Source organism: Amblyraja radiata, chromosome 4, assembly GCF_010909765.2.
Source record: "Amblyraja radiata isolate CabotCenter1 chromosome 4, sAmbRad1.1.pri, whole genome shotgun sequence".
Taxonomy (NCBI): Eukaryota; Metazoa; Chordata; class Chondrichthyes; order Rajiformes; family Rajidae; genus Amblyraja; species Amblyraja radiata.
In genome coordinates this window covers 23718998-23740551 of record NC_045959.1, presented here as the reverse complement: position 1 = coordinate 23740551, position 21554 = coordinate 23718998, and the positions used below count along the sequence as shown (strand labels likewise).

The 21554-nt window shown below is 43.6% G+C and overlaps 1 protein-coding gene across 2 annotated transcripts in view; it reads left to right on the top strand.

The window, feature by feature from the left end:
• znf407 (zinc finger protein 407) overlaps positions 1 to 21554 on the top strand; it is a 527544-nt gene that overhangs the window by 310099 nt on the left and 195891 nt on the right. For both annotated transcript variants that reach the window (XM_033019073.1, XM_033019074.1), the window contains exon 5: positions 18206 to 18372. In XM_033019073.1, coding sequence (XP_032874964.1) covers positions 18206 to 18372 — 167 coding nt within the window. The remainder of the gene's footprint in view (positions 1 to 18205; positions 18373 to 21554) is intronic.

Here is a 21554-nt window from a genome sequence, read left to right as displayed (position 1 = left end):
ACGACATCTAACATGGTCAAATGTACCCTCTCCCGATCTTGCACCGAAACACAACAAAATGTACACCTGTGGTGTTTATTTAGTAGTTCACAATCTAAAGAGCAGAATGATCCATGGTTTTTTTGATTAGGAAGGGCGTCAAAGGTTATGGTGATAATGCAGGAGAATGGGGTTGAGAGGGAAACATTGATTGGCCACAATTAAATGACGGAGTAGATTCGATGGGCTGAATGGCCCAATTCTGTTCCTATGACTTATGGTCTTATAATTTAAAAATATTAGGAAAGAAAATGTATCTTTGGTTGCAAGATCTAAATAAGGATAAAAACCATTACCTCCTGATTCCCAGTCAATTAGAACCGTTCATAAGTTCTAGGAGCAGAATGAGGTCTTTTGGCACATCAAGTCTACTCCGCCATTCAATCATGGCTGATCTATCTTTCCCTCTCAACCCCATTCTCCTACCTTCTCCCTATAACCCCTGACAACCTTGCTAAGCAAGAAACTGTCAATCTATGCCTTAAAAATATCCATTGACTTGGCCTCTACAGCCGTCGGTGGTAATGAATTCCACAGATTCACCACCTTCTAATTAAAGACATTTATCCTCATCTTTCTAAAGGTACGTCCTTTTCTTCTGAGGCTATGTCCTTTGGTCCTAGACTCTCCCACAAGTCGAAACATCCTCTCCACATTCACTCTTTCACTCTTCAGTATGTTCCACAAACTTGACTTTGATGGAGTTGAATGTCAGGAAGAGAATGTAACCAGGAACCAATGTTGTTGCAAACCTTTAGCAGTCATGATCAAAGTAAAAATTCTTCCCCTATATGTTAATTCAGAGCTTTGAAGTTTCTGTTGGGGGAGTCACACCTGACAGTATGTTGCCTTCTCAACACCCGTAATACAAAGTCAATAAGGGGTCTGCTGTTCCAGCTGCTTTTAGTGTCAGGACTAGTCACTTCAACTCCCCCTGCCATTCCCAATCCGACCTCTCTGTCCTGGGTCTCCTCCATTGCCAGAGTGAGCAACAGCGGAAATTGGAGGAACAGCACCTCGTATTCCGTCTGGGGACCTTGCGTCCTTATGGCATTAACATTGAATTCTCCCAATTTGGCTAGCCCTTGCTGTCTCCTCCCCTTCCTTAACCCTCTAGCTGTCTCCTCCCACCCTCCCATCCGCCCGCCCTCGGGCTCCTCCTCCTCCTCCTCCCCTTTTCCTTCTTTCTTTTTCTCCCCCCCCCCACCCCCCATCAGTCTGAAGAAGGGTTTCGGCCCGAAACGTCGCCTATTTCCTTCGCTCCATAGATGCTGCTGCACCCGCTGAGTTTCCCCAGCAATTTTGTGTACCCTAGTGCTAAACAAGTTGTACACTGCCTACATCTAACACATTTTCCTGGGTTGATCCATCATTAGTTATTCATAATGTGCCATTGCCATTCAGTCTGTCTACAGCTTGCCTGCTGATGCACATGAAGAGTGTGCGCATATTTGAATTCCAGTCATTTATTTTTGTTCACATATCTCATCTTAAGTATTGGCTTGGGCCAAATTGACAGATAATGGGTTCACATCGTGCACTACCAAATGATTTAGGACCGTGTTGGATTAACAGACCTCCCGTGCAAGCAGTTGTTGGTGACTCTGGCCGAAGAATGGACATATGAATTTGCAATCCAAGGAATCAATCCTGGCAATTTAGTACACAACAATAGACATCAGGTGAGTATTTGACTAATCCCTGCTGTGATTTCTCCCAGAATGAAATAGCCTTCAGCTAAGCAATTCCCTGGCACATGTGTGATGAATGGATGCTTACTTTAAGATCTCAGATGGCTCCTGGCTGATTGAGGATTGTACCCCCATGCCTCTGAGATGATAGGGGAAGAGGGCAGGCAAAATATTAAATCCCATGATGTAAAATAAAAACACTGCACTGCATGATTTATCGTTCTCTTGTGCTCGTGGAAGAACATCCAAAGAGATGGCCTCCATATATTATGCTTCAGTGCACTCGGAACTCGCAGTGAGTCTGTGAAGTGTCTTTTATCACCACTTAATATATTTCTCATCCGTTTTACAGTGTATAGAATTAATGAACAATCATTTGTTATATTGCACATTGAAAACATCGAGAGTTATAAAATAACAAGGTTTTTCCAGGTCTAAAAATTAGGAATTTGTTTGCAAATTGGGGTCACCGGCTGGAATCTTTGATGGAATTCTTCATTGCATTGCACTTACCTAGTTTGGGTCTCTAGGCCAAACCTGCTGCACGAGAGCACCCTGGATTTGATGATCAAGACTCTGTCCGGTGCCACCACCTACAGATAAGCACGAAGGCGATATGAACAGTCCAGAACAAGTCATGCCTGTGACTTGAGTGGAGTCTCCTTCAACACATAGTGGATCTTTACTCAAAGTTAGCAAGATTCAGAAACATTTAAAACCCTTTGCTCTGGCATTTGTGGTCCGGAACTCCCATGGTCTGGCATGTTCTGCATCAATAGTATCTATATTAATCAGCTAAACCTAACTAGTAGACTGTTCTGGAAGACTAGATTGCATGGGATCAAAGGAGAGATAGCTGAATCGATAGAAAATTAGCTTCATGGAAGGAAGCAGAGAATGATGGTGGAAGGTTATTTTTCAGACTGGAGGCCTGTGACTAGTGGTGTGCCGCAGGGTTCAGTGCTGGGCCCATTGCTGTTTGTCATCTATATCAATGATTTGGATGAGAGCGTACAAGGCACAATTAGCGAGTTTGCACACAAGACTAAAGTGGGTGGTAAGGTAGATGGTGAAGATGGTTGTCAAAAATTGCAACAGGAACTTGCTGAGAAATGGTGGGCTGAGGAATGATTGATTTAATTTAATACAGTGAAATATGAGGTGTTTCCTTCTGGGAAGTCTAACAAGTCAGGCAGGGTTTTGGGAAGGTACACAAAATTGCTGGGGAAATTGGGAAGTGTTGTAGAGCAGAGGGATCTGGGAGTACAGGGAGATGGTTCCTTGAAAGTGGTGTCACTAGATTGGATGGTCAAAAAGGCTTTTGGCATATTGGCTGCCAACAGTCAGAGTATTGAATATAGAAGTTGGGATGTCATGTTACAGTTGTATAAGACGTAGGTGAAGCCACATTTAGAGTATTGTGTTCAGTTTTAGTCACCATGTTATAAGATGTTGTCAAGATGGAAAGGGTGCAGAGAAGATTTAAGAGGATGGTGGTAGGACTTCAGTGCCTGAGCTATTGGGTGAGGTTAAGCAGGTTAGGACGTTATTCCTTGGAGTGCAGGAGGATGAGGGGTAATCTTATAGAGATGTACAAAATCATGAGTGGAATATTTCAGGGAAATGTACTGAGTATTTTGCCCAAAGTATGGGAATTGAGAACCAAAGGACATAGGTTTAAGGTGAGGGGGGAAAGATTTAATAGGAAACTGAGGGGTAACTTTTTAACACAAAAGGTCGTGGGTGTATGGAACGAGCTGCCAGTGAAGGTAGTTCCAGCGGGTACTATCATAACGTTTAAGAGGTACATGGAGAGGATAAGTTTAGAGAGTTATGAGCCAAGTGCGGGCAGGTGGGACTAGCGTAGATGGTGCATGTTGTTTGGGTGTGCAAGTTGGGCTGAAGGGCCTGTTTCCACGCTGTATGAATCTATGACTCTAAGATTTAAAATTTACTAAGATTTGTACACATCTTCAGCTAATTCAGCACATCTTCACGGACTAGAGGGGTCGAGATGGCCTGTTTCCGTGCTGTAATTGTTATATGGTTAATTATCCTACCAATGCAAGTGCCACAATCTCAGACGACATGTTTTCCGACATACGACATCTTTGGGTCAAGTACGGTCCTCAGAACCCTTTTATGACTCTGGGGAGTATCTATACTGAAACAGAACAGTTCTCCTACTCGGAGGAAGATGATTAGAGGCGATTTCTATTGTCTGGATTTTTGCAGCGTTTAATGGTCCCCTGCCCAAGTTCTGAACTTGCTGCTAGTTCCAGGGCTGAATACAGAGAGTTTCAGGTTGAAGAATGGCTTCTTCCCATCAACTTTAAGGTCTTGAATCACACCGCACAACCCTACCTGCAACCCAACCTCAGCACAAAAGTATATAGACTTTGTATAGGTCACACATATGATGCTCACACACAATTACGGCAACATCAGGGCTTGTTTGAACTACCTTATGTTTTTTGAATTTTTATTGATGTAAAACTGCCATAGATAAAATGTATAAAAGATGATTTTACATGTTAACTTAGAAGATTGTGTAAGTAGTTCTGTATTTGTGTGAATGCGGTTCCCAATGTAAAATTTGAGTAACGGTTTCTTGCTCACACGATATGCTTCTGATACTAAACACCCATACTATTTCATTTTTTAACATCGTAGATGGCAACTGATATTTGAAGTTGTTGCCATGCAATTTATTGGTGGCCTGTATCAATATGAGATATCAATATCCAATTATAGTACACCACCCATAGTTGCTTTGAGTAAATAAAATGCTGTCAGTTAAAATAAATGAAGGCAACAATGTGAATATTTCAGAAACAAGTGTCACTGCAGACGTAAAGAAACATATTTCATCTTGATTGTTCCAGCATACAGTTTTGAGGTTGAACTCGGAGTATAATATGGGAGTTAATCATAGATCTTTAGAAAATAATTGTAGCAGAAAGGCTTATACGATTCTAAAATAGATTGTCTTTCATTTACCAGATATTGTTTCCTTTTAAAACACAGAAGTAAAATAAAGATCACAAATGGTATTTGCGCACCAATTTTTAAAAATATAACAAATACACCTTCAACCCAAATTAGCTTGTGGTACAGAGGTTAGTGCATTCATTTCATGGCACGTTGATTGCAGAATCGAGTCTAGATGCTGATTAACCAATTTGTGTCTCTGATGAGCTTTGTCAGTTTTCAGCTATGCTAATGTCTAATGTGACCAACCTTGAGGTGATATTCCAGACCTGGAGAATTTTTATGCTCCTGAAATCTTAGTTGGATGGTTAGGATGTGTTTGTTCGTTTTTAAGATGTTTTTTTATTTGATTCCCTGTTATACACCATCTTTGGGTAGGACCCAACTAATTACAATCATGCTGCATTTTTTCCTCATATTAAAGTTATTAATACACAGCAGGTTATCTTTCCAATGGAAGAAACGGGATGAAGAGAACCAGGAATGTTGGTATTGAGGTAGAATAGTAATACTGGCAGTTCTGTGAAGATCAGTAGTCACCGTCCCTCTCAAAGGTAAAAGCTACTCTGAAACAAGTACGGTTCTCTTTATTCTGCTAGGAAAGCTGTTTAACTTTCACAGTGTAAGATGGTGGCACAGCAGTTAAATCATCAGACGATTAATCCAGAAATTTGAGTTCAGATCTCACCAAGGCAGTTGTGGAATATAAATTCAGTTAATCATCTGAATGAAGAAAAAGTAGTTATCTGATGAGCACCAAATCAGTTGATTGTTATAAAACCCATCTGGTTTACTATTGACCTTCAAGGGAAGAAATCTACTTTGTTTACTCAACCTGAACCATATGTGACTCCAGACCCACCAATGTATTTAACTCTTAAATGTCCTATGAAACAAAAGCAGTGTCCCTGTATTAGGAATGAGCAATATTTTTTCAAATTGCTAAATATGTCCAATTCCTGAAAAATTTAATAAATAAAAAAAGGTTTGATTTCCATCTTCCTTTAGAGGTTTAATTCCCACTTATTGTGGCTTGGTGACGATGTATGATGGTGTATACTGTTTAAGTAGAGTTTTTCTCTGGGTTATGGAAGGGTTTTGTTCCTGTGAACTGTCATCTTAAATGTATGCTCTCTAGTTTTTGAGTCTCCTGCCATGGCGAATAGACTGTAGCTATACACTTTATCTATGCCCTTCATGATTTTATGTACCTCTATAAGGTCAGTCTTCAGCTTCCTACCCTCCTGGGAAAGTAGTCCAAACATATCCAGATTCTCATTATACCTCAAACCTCCCAGACATGATAACATCATGTAAATCTTTTTTACACCCTTTCCAATTTAATGGTATCCTTCCTATAGCAGGGAAATTAGAACTGTACACAGTACTCCACGTATGGCCTTCCCAATGTCTGGTATAGCTATAACATGTCTCAACTCCTGCACTCAGTACTCTGACCGAGCACCTTCACCTATACTCTTCTAGCTTTCTTTCCTCTCACCCCTGCAATCAGTCTGAAGAAGAGCCCTGACCTGAAATGTCACCTATCTGTGTTCTCCAGGGATGCTGCCTGACCCGTTGAGTTACCGGCATTTTGTGTCTTTCTTTGGTAAACCAGCATCTGCTATTGCCACTTTCATGAAGCTATGTAGCTGATAACTTCCAACTGTGAGTTTGGGATTCATATTTTACTGGAACAATGAAATATCAGCAAGCATTTTTTCTCATTTTAATTAGATTTATTTTTTTACCTGGTCATTGACAATTTTTTGTTTGTGAACATTTGCTGTATGCCAACTGGCTGCCCTGCTTCCTACATTACAGAAGTAACTGCTCTTTTTAAGGTCCACGGGCCATATCACAGCCCTCAGGACTTAACACTGCATTCAGCAATTTCAGACAACCAGCCTTTCCCCTTGCTATGAGAATTGGCCATTTCTCATGAAAGACCATCAATCTGAAACATTGACGAACATTGTCTGAAGAAGGGTCTGGACCCGAAACGCCACCCATTCCTTCACTTCAGAGATGCTGCCTGCCCCACTGAGTTACTCCAGCTTTTTGTGTCTATCCTCAATCTGAAACATTGACTGGCTCTACCTGCTGACCTGGTGAATGTTTCCAACATCCTCTGTTTTTATTTCAGATTTCCAACAACGCCATTTTTTTGCTTTTTCGAAAGTTCCTTACTAGGCATAAAGTATGTTGGAATGCTCCAAGCTTCAGTAAAGCACTACAGAAATGCAAGTTCTTTCTTCTTTCCAAAGTGAATGTGCAGGATAAAAAAAACAGTAATCTCAGTTGGCAATCAAAAGTCCAGGGTCATTTACGTACTGTGAAATAAAAATCAGCAAACTAATTCCTTTCAAAAGCATAACAGAGGTTATACAAAAGGCCGTTACAATCAATTGAAGATATTGGGGCATTTTCTCTTCTGTGACAGTTGCTTGCGTTGCTCCGTTGTAAACTGGCTAAACAAAAAAAAATTCACAATAAGCTGCTAAGCAGCACAACAGTCACATGCCAACATTTCCGTTTTTATTTTTCTGTATTGTGGAATGAATACATTCATAGACTAAGAGCATCATCCCTCTGCATTCTGTCAACGGTTTATTCTACAAAGTGATGTTATCGGTCTAACTAAAGAAAATAGCGAAATTATTACAGTGACTGTTAGAAACTAAACATCTGGACATTCTGGGGACAGATTTACACGCTGCCTGTCAGATAAAACACTGCCTGCTGCTTACGAAACAAGGATATGCCTGGCAGCTTTCCCCAGCTCTGCTATCAGACTTCAGTACACCATTATTCCACCCTTACTGAAGAATGACATCCTGTCTTAGCTTATAGTCATTTCCATCAATGACAGTACCTCAGACAGCTTCTGATTGTAATCAGTTTTGTGGGTAAAAATTGAAGTTGATTTGCATTTCGCAGTTCACAGGATCTTGGGGAAATACAATACTTAACCAACAAATGGTACCCAATTGCAACAACAGCAATTTCCATTTATATAAACATTTCAAAGGAACCTCATCAAACAGAAGCTCAGTCACATATTAGGGCAGATGACCAAAAGCTCATAAAATATGAGGGTTTTAAGCAGCATCTTAAAAGAGAGAGTTTAGAGTTTAGTTTATTGTCACATATACCGAGGTACAGTGAAAAGCTTTTGTTGCATGCTAACCAGTCAATGGAAAGACAATACATGATTACAATCCAGCTATCCACAGTGTAGCGATACGTGATAAAAGGAATAACATGAATAACATTTAGTCCAGTAAAGTCCGATCAAAGATAGTCCGAAGGTCTCTAATGAGATAGATAGTAGTTCAGGACTACTCTTGAGAGGAAAGTTCGAGAGTTTCAGGGAGTTAAAGCATAATCCAACTGCAATTTCAAAGACCAAAATTTTGAGAGGCTGAGTGGATCGAGGTTTAAGGGGGGAATCCCAGAGAGGCTCATTGCAACAGAGGTTTCAGGTACCAATGGAAGAGCTGCTTCTTTCCAGGGGAGCCAGAAGAGGAGATCTTGGTATATATTAACACAAAAGCATAAAACTCAAAGATTATTCACAATTTTTATTTTAAGGGCTTGCTAGTACATTGGAAGAGCCATAATTCCTTCTTGTAGTTCACTTTGTCAATGTCTTACTTTAAGGAGTTATGAATGGCATGCTAAGGCTTAATTTTGGTTAATTTCTGGATCTGGGCGATGCAGAGGTCTGCTAAGAGCGATTGTATTTTATTTTGCAACTCAGCAGCTGCATGGGGCACAGAGTAAAAGTAAAAATTTAAAGCAAAACACTGCTGCAGTTAATAGTTCCATGCAAAAGGTGGCACACTGTGATGTGATTTTATCCTTGCACTGACAGAAAGGTTAAAGGAAGAAATCCGGGCTAATTGAACATATGCGATGTGATGGCCTGCACATTGTAAATCATAAGAATTAAAAATCATAATATTCTCAATGAAATATGACCATAATGAAAGCGTACAAATATAGTGAATCAGCACAGATAAATAACATTGTGCCAGTTTTATAATAATACTAGACTACGTGGGACCCGTTGGGTCCCAGTCACACAGGAGGCCTGGTCCCCCAAGGCAACCCATTCCCCATTGCAATATTCCACCACTCACCCATTCCCCCAACGCAACCCGTTCCCCCAATGCAATATTCCACCACTCACCCATTGCCGCTAACTGCGCAGGTGTGGCTTATTTCATCTCATTCCCCCAGCATTCCTTCCCCCCTTCATGTGTGGGGGGGGGAGTGTGGTGTGGGGGAGAGAGGGGTGTGGGGGAGAGAGGGGTGTGGGGGAGAGGTGCGTATGTGTTGTGTCTCTTGTTGCATTCTGCAGCCGGTGTAGAATAACCCTTATTAATTCATGCCATTTATAGCCTTCACCACACAAATATGCATGCCACCCTTTACATGGCATTATGGTACTACACAGAGTGATAATGAAAGGACACAAGGCGGTCATCACGAAGTCTCTTAACAGCAAATACTTCGACATTAATAATAATAATAATAATGAATGGGATTTATATAGCGCCTTTCTAATACTCAAGGCGCTTTACATCGCATTATTCATTCACTCCTCAGTCACACTCGGTGGTGGTAAGCTACTTCTGTAGCCACAGCTGCCCTGGGGCAGACTGACGGAAGCGTGGCTGCCAATCTGCGCCTACGGCCCCTCCGACCACCACCAATCACTCACACACATTCACACACATTCACACACAGGCAAAGGTGGGTGAAGTGTCTTGCCCAAGGACACAACGACAGTATGCACTCCAAGCGGGATTCGAACCGGCTACCTTCCGGTTGCCAGCTGAACACTTAGCCCATTGTGCCATCTGTTGTCCATGGGGGCCATCCCGCTGCAGAAATAACCCTTCAACGTGCGTAAGGAAAGCTGTTCTGGCCAGACATGGCTAACTACATTCTAAAAATGGTTGCTGCCTGCCCAATCTGCAATAACGTGAACCCACACTCTCCCACGAAGCACTGACTGAAACAGCAAAACCACAACCGCAGCTGCTGCAAGAAGTCAGCCAAAAAAGTACATTCTTGTATTCCCGACTTAGTATCAACAACACCAAGATTGCCGCTAAGATAGACACAGGGGCAAGATGTAACGTAATCCTCACAAAATCCCGCATGCAATGAAGGACCGCGTCAAAGCTGAATTAGACAGAATGGAATCACTGGGAGTAATAGCCCCTGTCAACGACCCCTCCTCTTGCGTCTCCACCATGGTTGCAGCAGTCAAGAACAAAGAAGAAATAAGGATCTGCCTAAGGATTTACATACTGCCATCAAACAGCCACACCACCCAATGCGGGTGATGGAAGAAGTCGCGGCCAACCTGGGTAAAGCCACAATTTTTTAAGTCCTAGATGCAAAGAACTAATTTTGGAAAATGCCACTAGACCATGCATCCTTCATCTTAACCACATTTGCGACACCCTTCTGACGCTACCGATTTTTAGGAATGCCATTTGGCGACTCCAGGCTGGGCTGCCTTGGCTTGGGTTGGGTTTCCGATGCTGGGCTGGGCTGGGTCTCCGACACTGGGCTGTTTCGGGTAGCTTCGGGCTGGGCCTCCGACCCAATCTCATTCCGAAAATTGTGTCCGGTTGGAGACGTCCGCCTGCCATCCAGAGCCTCCCTCAGCTCCAGTAAAGACACGATGGCACAGGAAGGGGCGGACTGTCCCACGGAGTGACATGAGAAAAGACCAATCCACACGGCGCTGAATGGCAGGAGGGAAGAGCGATCTGCGCAGGCGCGTTTTTAAGATTGTTTTAACCTTACTAACTTTTACATTAGACCACCGATTGGAATGATACTAGGTGCATTTGCAGCTACAGGAGAACGGTGGGTACGCTGGCGAAAAATCGTCGCACTATTGAGTACCGTTTTTGCGCATATAGAATGACCGTGCAAACCGGAAGATAACAACATTAGAGCTTTATTTATGTATAATTGCTGGACCCCTAACAGCATTGATGTGCGGAGAGATTTTGGGATCCAAGTCCGTAGATTCCTGAAAGTAGCAACATATGTTTTTAGAGTGGTAAAGAAGGCATATGGTATGCTTGCTTTCATCACCACGGCATTGTGCATAAGAGTCAGGAAGTCATGTTGTATCTTCATGCAACTACGATTGGGCCACGTTTGAAGCATAGTGTGCAGTTCTGGTCAGGCCTTTTCAGAAAGGACATCAAGACTTTGGAAAAGATGCAGAAGAGATTCATCAGGTTGCTGCCTGGTTTCGAGCGTATTAGCTACAACAAGAGGTTGGACAATCCTGGATTGATTTCCCTGCAGTGTTGGATGCTGAGGGTAGACCTGCTAGGTTTATAAGTTACTAGACTAAGTGGGACCCATTGGACACGGGAAGGCTGGTCCCCCAACGCAATATTTCACCTCCCCACCAATTCCAATATACTCACACACACACAGACTCACAAACACACACACACACACGCACACGCACACACAGGCAGGCACACACACTCACGCACACTCGCACACTCTCACACACTCATGCACGCACACACGCAGACACGCACAGACACACATAGACACACATACACAAACACACACAGACACACACACACTCACACACAGTCACCCACACGTACACCCACACACATACAGACACACACATGTATACACACTCACACACACTCACACACACACAAACAAACATACACACACATACATTCACACACACACACACACACACACTCTCACACTCACATGCACATACACACTCACATACACACTCACACGCACAATCACACTCACACACACTGACTCACACACCATATATATGACAGTAAACTTTCTTGAATCTACTCACAGGGCTGACCGCGGCCTCTCCACTGTGGAACTTCCGCAGTCAGCGACACTTCCGCAATCAGCGTGACCTCTGCACTTACCAGAAATTATGCAATCAGCGCGACCTCTGCACCAAGCGGAAGTCACAAAATGAAAAGTCACTAAACACAGTCGGACCTAATAAAGCATTTATTCCTTCCAAACACAATCGGACCTAATAAAGCATTTATTCCTTCCAAACACAGTCGGACCTAATAAAGCATTTATTCCTTCCAAACACAATCGGACCTAATAAAGCATTTATTCCTTCCAAACACAGTCGGACCTAATAAAGGATTGCAGTTTCAAGCACAGGCAGGGCAGCAGGCCAAACAACTCATGTCATTGTCATTTCATTTCATTTCCAATTAAGCATTGCACCTTCAAACACAGACAGGGCAGCAGGCCAAACAACTCATGGCATTGTCATTAAGGGCTAACAAATCATTTATTGCAAGTACATTGCAGACTCACAGTTCAGTTGATTCACACCTTAGAATGACAGTCGTGGCCTCTCCCTCGCGATCTTGCAGCGTGACTGACTCACATCCAGGCATCTGGGATTTTATAGTCCTGCCCCCCCCCCCCCCCACCAGGAAGGGGAATTACCTTCATCGCGGTGATTGACAGGCGAGAGGACCAATCAGCTGATCTCAAGGTTTTTTAAACACTCATAACTTTTTTATTTTTAGTCAATGGGAAAAATCCTCAGGGCTGGCTCAGCAGAGGAGGACTGTGTGAGTAAGATGGCCAAAAATCACAGAGGTACAGGGTAGCGTTTTTTCTAAAATCAATATACACGCAGACAGGAAGTGGTCAAGATGAGACTTTTAATTATATAGATAAGCATATATATGATAGATAGTCAGAATCTTTTTCCAGTGTGGAAATGCCAAATACGAGATGGCCTAGCCTTAAGGTGAGAGGGGCGAAGTTTAAAGGAGATGTGCGTGGCAATTTATTTTTACATCGGGAGTGGAAGGTGACTGGAAGGTTCTGGTGATAGAAGCCGATAAGATAATAGCATTTAAGAGGCATTTAGATAGACAAATGAATATACAGAGAATGGAGCGATATGGGCCATGAGCAGGCAGAAGAGATTAGTTTAATTAGGCATTATGTTCAGCACGGGCATCGGTCTATGTTCTCCCTCTCTCTCCCTCCCTCCCTCCCCCTCCCTCTCCATCACTCCCCCTCTCTCACCCTGTGTGTGTATATATGTATGTATGTGTGTATATTTCACAGTATTATGAAGTATAATACTGATTCCAGTTTTTAAAAATTGCACATTTATAGCTCTGTTCATGACCTCGTGATGTTCCAAAATACTTTCCAACTGATGATACACATTTTGTGAAGATCAATCACGGCTATAGTGTGGAAAATATGGCAACCAAAATGTACGCAGCACAATTCAATGCACGACCAAAATGTTGTTTATATGACCTGTTGATTGACAGGTAAGTAAGCACTGGCCAGAACAGGTGCAACATTTTAAACCCTTTGGCTGAATGCTGGCACCAACCTGCATGCAGCAAGAACCCAGAAAACAAATGTAATTAAATAGTGACCATGTAACCTGTTGAATTTTTCGTGGCAATGTTAAGAGATAAGTACTGGCCAAGCCGAAAGGATGCTGTATCTGAAAATGATGGCACTGAGCCTCTGTTTAACGTTGAACCTGAAAGAGTGTTGAAGGGGCCGATCTAAGAATAGGTGCCGTGGAAACAGAATAAAGATTTCTCCTTGTGGAATTATTTCCAAAACCTGCTAAAAGTCTAACCAATTAAATTCCTATTAATAAAACAGTGGATATTAAGCAGCAGAAATTCAATTTGTACCAATTGACTATTGAATGGCTACTTATAGATCAACACTGTTCCAGTTTTGGCTGGAAAAGGAAGGAGAGGGTAATCATTTGGCTTTTGCTCACGAGCATCTTACTTCATATTTTTGCACAGCATTGAATCTTTACCAGCTGGGCTTTTTGCTTCTGATCAACATTGCTGTACTGCACAAATACATCATAAAGACACAGTACACCCCAGTGATTTGACCAAATATCTGCATTTTCAAAGTATCTCATAATCTCTGGACATTTTCGGAAGTGGCGGCGCTGGGAACAGCTGCGGCTCGCCTGCAGTCCGTTTGTTTTTACTTTTTTGTGCTGTTTTTTTCGTCTTGTTTAATTAAGTTTTTGGTTTTTAGGTTTGTGTTATGTGTGGGGGGGGGGGGTGGGGGCTTTCTGAAACAGTTGAAACAGGGCTTTCTGTCTCTCCCTTCGGGGGAATGAGACTTTCTTGTCGTATCCCCCTTCTCTGCCTCCGTCTGCGCTGAGGCCTAATGGCGGAGCTGGCGACCTCGAGGCTCCGGAGGCAGAGCCTGTCAGGATTCGCCCTGGGCTTACTCCCGTGAGGGCGGCCCGGCTCGGGGCTGGAACGGCGCTCCCGTGAGGGGCTGAGACGCTCCCGTGAGGGCGGCCCGGCTCGAGGGTAACGGCGCTCCCGTGAGGGCGGCCCAGCTCGAGGGTAACGGCGCTCCCGTGAGGGGCTGAGACGCTCCCGTGAGGGCGGCCCAGCTCGAGGGTAATGGCGCTCCCGTGAGGGCGGCCTGGCGCGGGGCTGAGACGCTCCCGTGAGGGCGGCCTGGCTTGAGGGTGGAACGGCGCTCACGTGAGGGCGACCCGGCTCGAGGCTGGAACGGTGCTCCGGTGGCTGAGACGGCGTTCTGGCGGCGGCGGCCTGAGTCCGGGGTTCGGCCGCGGGCCAGTGGACGACATCGTCAACAGCTGCGTCCGCTGGACTGGAGGGCGGCAGCTTCGACCACCCCGGGCCGCGGAGTTTGAACCGGCCCGTTCGCGGAGCTCGGTGAGCCGCGGGACTGACTTACCATCGCCCGGTGGGGAATCGCCTCAGCGCAGAGGGAGAAGAGGAGGGAAGAGACAGCAGCCCTAAGATTTTTGCCTCCATCACAGTGAGGAGGTGCTTGGTGAACTCACTGTGGTGGATGTTAATTTGTGTTTACTGTCTGTTCTGTTGTTTATTATTATATGTATGGCTGCAGGTAACGACATTTCGTTCAGACCGTAAGGTCTGAATGACAAATAAAGGATCTAATTCTAATTCTAATTTAAAGGCATTTTTGAACTACAGATCCTCATCCAGGTTACAAATCCCCAACTTACAGTATGTGCAGCTCTGTTTACAAACTGCCGGACAATCTCACGAGTCCCCATGGTGACGCTTTCAAATTCATGCAGCATCCGGATAAAAATTATTCCATTCCTTTTCATCTCTGTTGCAAAACAGACCAACCACAGACCAAATTTGATTTTTTTTTTTTTAAAGCTGGAAATCTGAAATAAAAAGAAAACGCCAGCAGGTCAGACAGCATCTGTGGGAGGAGAACCAAATAATATTTCAGGTCAATTAGATAAAGTGAGAAATGAAACAAGCTTCAAGTTTCTGAGAAGGAAGGAGTGGAAAATCCACAAGTGAAAGTTTGTGAGACCAGAGATATGAGGAGAGATTTAATAATGGGAATGGTCATGTTTTTAGTTGATAGAGGCCAAAGACATAGATGGGGGAGGTGTAAATTGGAAGGACACGCCTCTCTTCAGCTGCTGCCTGACTTTCTGAGTATTTCCATCATTTTTTGTTTTGATTTTCAGGCCTGGTAGTAATTTGTGACCTTTCTGGAATGCAAGACTCCTGGCATAAGGGAGCTTTATGAGCATTAAGCATTCCAGCAGTAACCATGGACTTGCACGTTTACTGAAAACCACACACAAGTATTATACACTGGAGATTACTGTGGCAACTTTTGGGAGCAGTAGTTTGTCTTGCAGCTCAAAAATGACAATCGATATTTGTTTTATTTCACCCTTCAAATCAATTTATTTTAAGATCTGAAAGATTTCCACCATTTTCAACAGACAGGCTATCGGGTGTCACATCAGTGGCTGATATTTTTATTGCTTATTGACAGGATTCATTGATATTTTGTCTGCATGGGTGTGTATGTACATATATTTGGTTGCTTAGTTTGAAGTGAGATACGTATAATTATTTTCCCCTAAATGTACAGAATTATGTCCAGAAATTAGCTGTTGAATATTTTTGCTCCTTTCTAGTCATAAACTGTAATTTTGTTATTATGTGACTCTTTGACAGACTCTGTTCAAACAATACTGTAACATATATAATACAAAAAACATTTTATATTTTCTGAAGGTCTTTGAATACCGATGTTTTTTTGCGTTCATGTACTTTTTAAATTACAGATTCAGATTCAATTTTAATTGTCATTGTCAGTGTACAGTACAGAGACAACGAAATGCATTACAGTTATTTGTCTCTTTAATTTGCCTTTTTGCAAAACAATTACAAGCAACTATAGGGCCTGTGTACATTTAATTTTGATTATCTATAGAGTGCTTGCAGACTTTTTCAACTTTCCCTCTCAGTAATATCATACACATTACAAAGAAAACCTAGTTTACAGTATAACCCTGTATGTGGAGGGGAGTGTGTCTGTACAGTGCCGTAATTCACTGGCACCTTCACTGTATGGGACACAGTGCAGGGACCCTAATTGTTTGTACCATAGTGGTGATTCTTGATGAATAAAATTGTGCCTAATCCCATGCCTTCGGGTGGAATCTTTGGTACATGAAAAGGAATTTACTGGGCCTCTTGGTTGCATGGCACATTTAATGTTGGCCTTTACAGGATGCAAGGATTTTCTATCAATAGCTATAGAGACATCTGAAAAGGTTGAAAAAGCACAATGTACCAATATTTCGGACCTGAATCTTCAGAAGTCTACATTTTTCTATTCCTTTGGCTAAGGTGTTGTGCAGTTTCAGGTCTTTCAATGAATTAGATCATAAGGAGATTTGATGTGCAGTGCTCAAGTAGCATCTCAAGGTTTGTATGCAGTTTACTTTAAGATGATCCATGCTTTTTTATGGATATTTGCAAAGGTTTAAGAAATGCAGTATTGTGTCTTGGGTCGCGGAGATAAAGTGTTCCACTGTTCTGTAGATCACAAAGTATGATGAAAACCGACCCTTTAATGCTGTTGGATCATTTTCCCCTTTGTCCATGACATGAAGGGCTCGTGATCAATCTCATCATCATCTACCTGGATATGACCCAAAACAGAACTGTGAGCAGTGGCCCATTGTCAGTGCCAGAATTGCTGGCAACATAAGCATAGCATCAGGCCAAGCTGCTAGCACTGCAATGTGAAAGGCTCAACCCATCTGAAATGCAACATTTGCTATCTGGTGGATGGTGGCATTTTTTTAGCCACTCATATGTGCCATTGTTTTGCAAAGTAATTTATGTAAGTTTATCTTTGGATTATGAATTATACATTCATCTTGCCTTAATGCCAGATCTGATAAGATGTGTTGATTGCATTCAGGTTTGATTTCTTATCTTTTCCTCCAAAAATTGGCTTGTGGCATTTTATTGGCTTGTGGCTAGATGCAGGAAGATTATTCCCGATGTTGGGGAAGTTCAGAACTAGGGGTCACAGTTTAAGGATGAGAGGGAAGTCTTTTAGGACCGAGATGAGAAAATCATTTTTTACACAGAGAGTGGTGAATCTGTGGAATTCTCTGCCACAGAAGGTAGTTGAGGCCAGTTCATTGGCTATATTTAAGAGGGAGTTAGATGTGGCCCTTGTGGCTAAAGGGATCAGGGGGTATGGAGAGAAGGCAGGGATGGGATACTGAGTTGGATGATCAGCCATGATCATATCGAATGGCGGTGCAGGCTCGAAGGGCCGAATTTATTTAAGCACCTATGTTTCTATGCACTATACTTTTTTAATTAATATACTGAAAATGGAGTGAGTATCTTTAAATAGCAACCCTGAAAGCCGGCTATAAATGATGCAAAATTGCACAGGTGCAATATCAATACGGTGTATTCCGTAACAAACTATGATTGTTACTTTCTTTTAACTTCAGCCCACTACATCTCTGGAGGCATGTGCAGCCTATCTGGCAACATGACCAAGTTAATCAATGCCTCTTACCACATGGAGTCGAGCCTTGTGAGGTTTGTCTAGTCACAGGGCATAAAATGTGGAAATGTGATATGGTTCAGCAACGACTGTGATTCTGGACTATCTGCTGAACCAAGAATATACGCACCGCGATAGTGGTTAAGTTCAGCCAGTGTGATTGGTTGAGCAACCCTGCGTGGACGATTTTCCGTTTAGCCTTTGCTCTGACAGCACACACCCTGGATAAGTGAGGAGACCATACAGGTGAAATCCATTCTCACATTTGCCTTAGGGGCAACTGGACTGTAACAGAATTTTTCAAACCCTTTGGGTCCAACTGTGGAGCAGAGAATAAATGGCTGAGGTGCCTGGTGTTGACAGGAAAATCAATGCCTGGTTATATAGACGTGACAGGCGCAGACTGCAATTCTGTCTGTAGAAAGTCCATAAAGATACGACAGTTTATTTGTTAAAATGCTGTGGTAGGATTGTACGCGTGGCTTTAATTTTCTTACGCCTTCCTGTCACTTGTATCTAAACCCATTTCTTTTTATTTTGCACAACAGGAAATTTGTGTGCGAAATCTGTGACCGGACTTTCACAGAGAAGTGGGCCTTGACGAATCACAAGAAGCTGCACATGGGCCAGAAGCCATTCAAGTGCCCTTGGCTGACCTGCCACTATTCCTTCCTCACAGCATCCGCCATGAGAGATCACTTTAGGACCCACACAGGTTTGCACTTTAACTGTCTGAATAACCTGATTATTAAATCTGTCAACAATGTACATCTAGCCAATGGAAACTTGGCAGTTCATGTATCCAAAGTAATTCTCCTACAGAATAACTGCACCATTATAAGCGATTCTTTGCTCCGACCAATATGTGTTGATGAAGTTTTGATTTCAGTTCTCCCCTTTTCATTTCCTCTCACTGTTGTCAACTCATTGAGGGTTAGACCATCAACATTTATACAGCATCTTTAATGTTTGAAAGAGCTTTGTCAGGCAACGTTTCCCACTGAGCCATGTATTTGGGCATGTCTTGGACAAGAGGAAAATTTACAAATTGAGGTCAGACCAAACTGAGGGCCAGTGTAAGTCAACAAAATCTGGAGTGAAGGGTGAGTGGAGTTAGGGGATGGAAATCAAAGTTTAGGATAAAATCAAATCCTTAGGGAGTCAGAGGGGGGAAGATAAATTTATCTTTATCAAAATAGATAATTGCTCGATCTTTTAGTAGTATTTTCAGTATAGATTGGTAATTGATGTTTGGCCAAATGGTCTATTTTAACGCTGACTCAATTACACTAATTTCCATGGCCTTGTAAAAGTTACTCCATCACACAGTGATGGAGTAACTCAGTGGCTCAGGCAATATCCCTAGAGTACATGGGTATATGATGTTTTGGGCCGAAACCCCTTTTCAGACTGATTATGTTGGGGGGGGGGTGGGGGGAGAAAGTTGGAAAATGAGAGAGATAGAACAAAATGTGGCAGGTGATAGGTCGACATAGAGGAGGAGAGGTTTGATAAGGGCAGAGATAAGGAAGGAAGGAAGATGTGAGACGGGTTTGAAGAGTTGCAGATTATAAAGCTGCAGGGAGGAAAGTGGGGGGGTGAGGGGGGGGGGGGGTGTGAGTGGAGCTGTGCTTCCACTTTGAAGGAAATTCTGGTTGTCTTCGGGTAATGTTAGGGAAATTTAATAATTTTGCGAAGTTTCCGCATCCGGCCCACGAAAGGGTCCAATCCGGCCTGCGGGTTGATTTGGGGAAAGAAAGTATATTTACGACCATATTTACTGCGCAGTTGGGGGAGGCCCGTCAGTCGCATCACAATTGAAAATGGTGACGGGGTAGGGACGCAAAATGACACCGTCTCACCGCGTGTGCTCATTGGGCCCGGTATCCGTGTGTGCGCAGTTGGGGCGGCAGTCGCACATGTACAGTTGGGGAAGGCTTAGAAAAGTTCAGGAAATGCCATCAAATTCCAGGAAATTTGGGATTCTAAGGATTTTTTTTTTGAGGTGTGGAACCACTGGAGTGGAGGGAAGAAATTGGTGGGAGTCCTGGGGAGGGAAGGATGGACGAGAGGGGAGGGGAGGGGTTGTTGGGGACCAAGGGGAGGGAAATTAGTGCAGGGTCACCCAAAATTGGACAATTCCATGTTCATACCATTGGGTTGTAAGCTTCGCAAGCAGTGTATGAGGTGATGTTTCTCCAGTTTGCATGTGGTCTCACTCTGGCAGGGAAGAGGCCATGATAGAAAGGTTAATGTGGGAATGGGAAGAGGAGTTAAAATGGTTAACAAACGGGAGATCCAGTAGGTCTTGGCGGACTGAGCGGAAGTGTTCAGTTAAATGGTAACTAGGTGGTGTTTTTGTTTTGAGATTCAATCCCTTTTGGTTCTGCTGAGTATTTGCTTGCCGACTTTCCCGATTTATTCGGTTTACTATTGGATTGAAATTGACAATAAAATATTTGTTTGAAAATGGCAATACTTTTGCAATTAATTGTCTGGTTAAACTCTTCCTTTGCGCTAAATGATAGTGGTTGAATTTCAGACATCGTATCATTAATAAATAATTTTCTCGTATACCTGTACAGAATGTCTGTGCATAGATTCAAATAAAGACACAATGAGATCCAGGGTGATTGCAATTATACGGTAACTGAATCGTTCCACCAGTTTACCCATGCAATGTCATTTATTGATGGACTTTGTATAATGGTACCATTATTGGTCCCTGAACTTACAACCACCTCCTGAAGTATCAGAGAAACTTTTTCAAAAAAAGCTGGACGCCTTGAAATAATACTTCCATCTTCATTGATACAATAATATATTAATGAGATATTTTAAAGCTTTTGAAAAAAAATTATTTGAAACAAATTAATACTGTGCTCATTGATTAGACTCTTTAATAAAGAAGTAGTTTTTCTAGTGAATATCTTAAATCAAACCCTCATAGATTAATTTTAGCAATAAACTAGACTAAGTGCAGCCCCCCGCCCCCCCCCCCCCCCCCCCCAATGCAATGTCGGGGGGGGGAGGGGAGGTGGGGAGGCAGCGAGCATCCCGGAGCCTGGAGGGAGGGGGGGGGGGGGCTTGAAGCGGGCCACTCCTCACCTACCCCTATCCCCCCCACTATCTCTCCTGATATCCCCCACTGCTCCTCCTCCTCCTCTATTCCCCACTCACTACCTCCCCCACTCCCCCCTCCTCTCCTTCTATTCCCCATCTTCACCTCAACCCCACTTTCCACACTCTCCCTCAATTACCCCACATCTCCCTCCATACCACCCCAGGATCTTTCCTCTCTCCTCCTCCCCTCCTCCCCTCCCCCAATCCCTCCCTCCCTCTCCTTTCCCCTACCCACAGTCACTCCCTCCCTCCCTCCCTCCCTAATCTCCCTCACTCCCCCCTCTCTCCATCCATAATGCCTCTCCCTACCCCCCTCCTATCCGCCACCTCCCCCACTCCTCACCTCCCCCACTCCTTACCTCCCCCTATCCCTCCTCACCTCCCCCACTGCATTCCTCTCCCTCTATTGAATTCCCCCTCCTCCCCCACCAGACATGATCAGGAAAAAACTGAAAAAAGAGGAAGAGATAGATTTCTCCGCGGATTTTGAAATTTGTAATGGCCCCACTGCCGCTGCGAGGCCCCACCGCCTCCGCGAGGCTCACTGCCGCTACGGCCCCATCGTCGCGAAGCCTCACTGCCGCAGTCTCGATGCCTCCTGGATCACTGCGTAGAACCACAGCGGGGCCTCGGGGGTAGAAGACCGGGTCGGATGATGGGGTCCGCAGCTGGGCACCACAGAGGCCGTGAAGTGGGCTCGGCTCGGCACCACGCAGGCGCCCGCAGACAAATCTACAGCTAGCGGAGCGTTAGTGATGCTCACTCCGCTCCTTC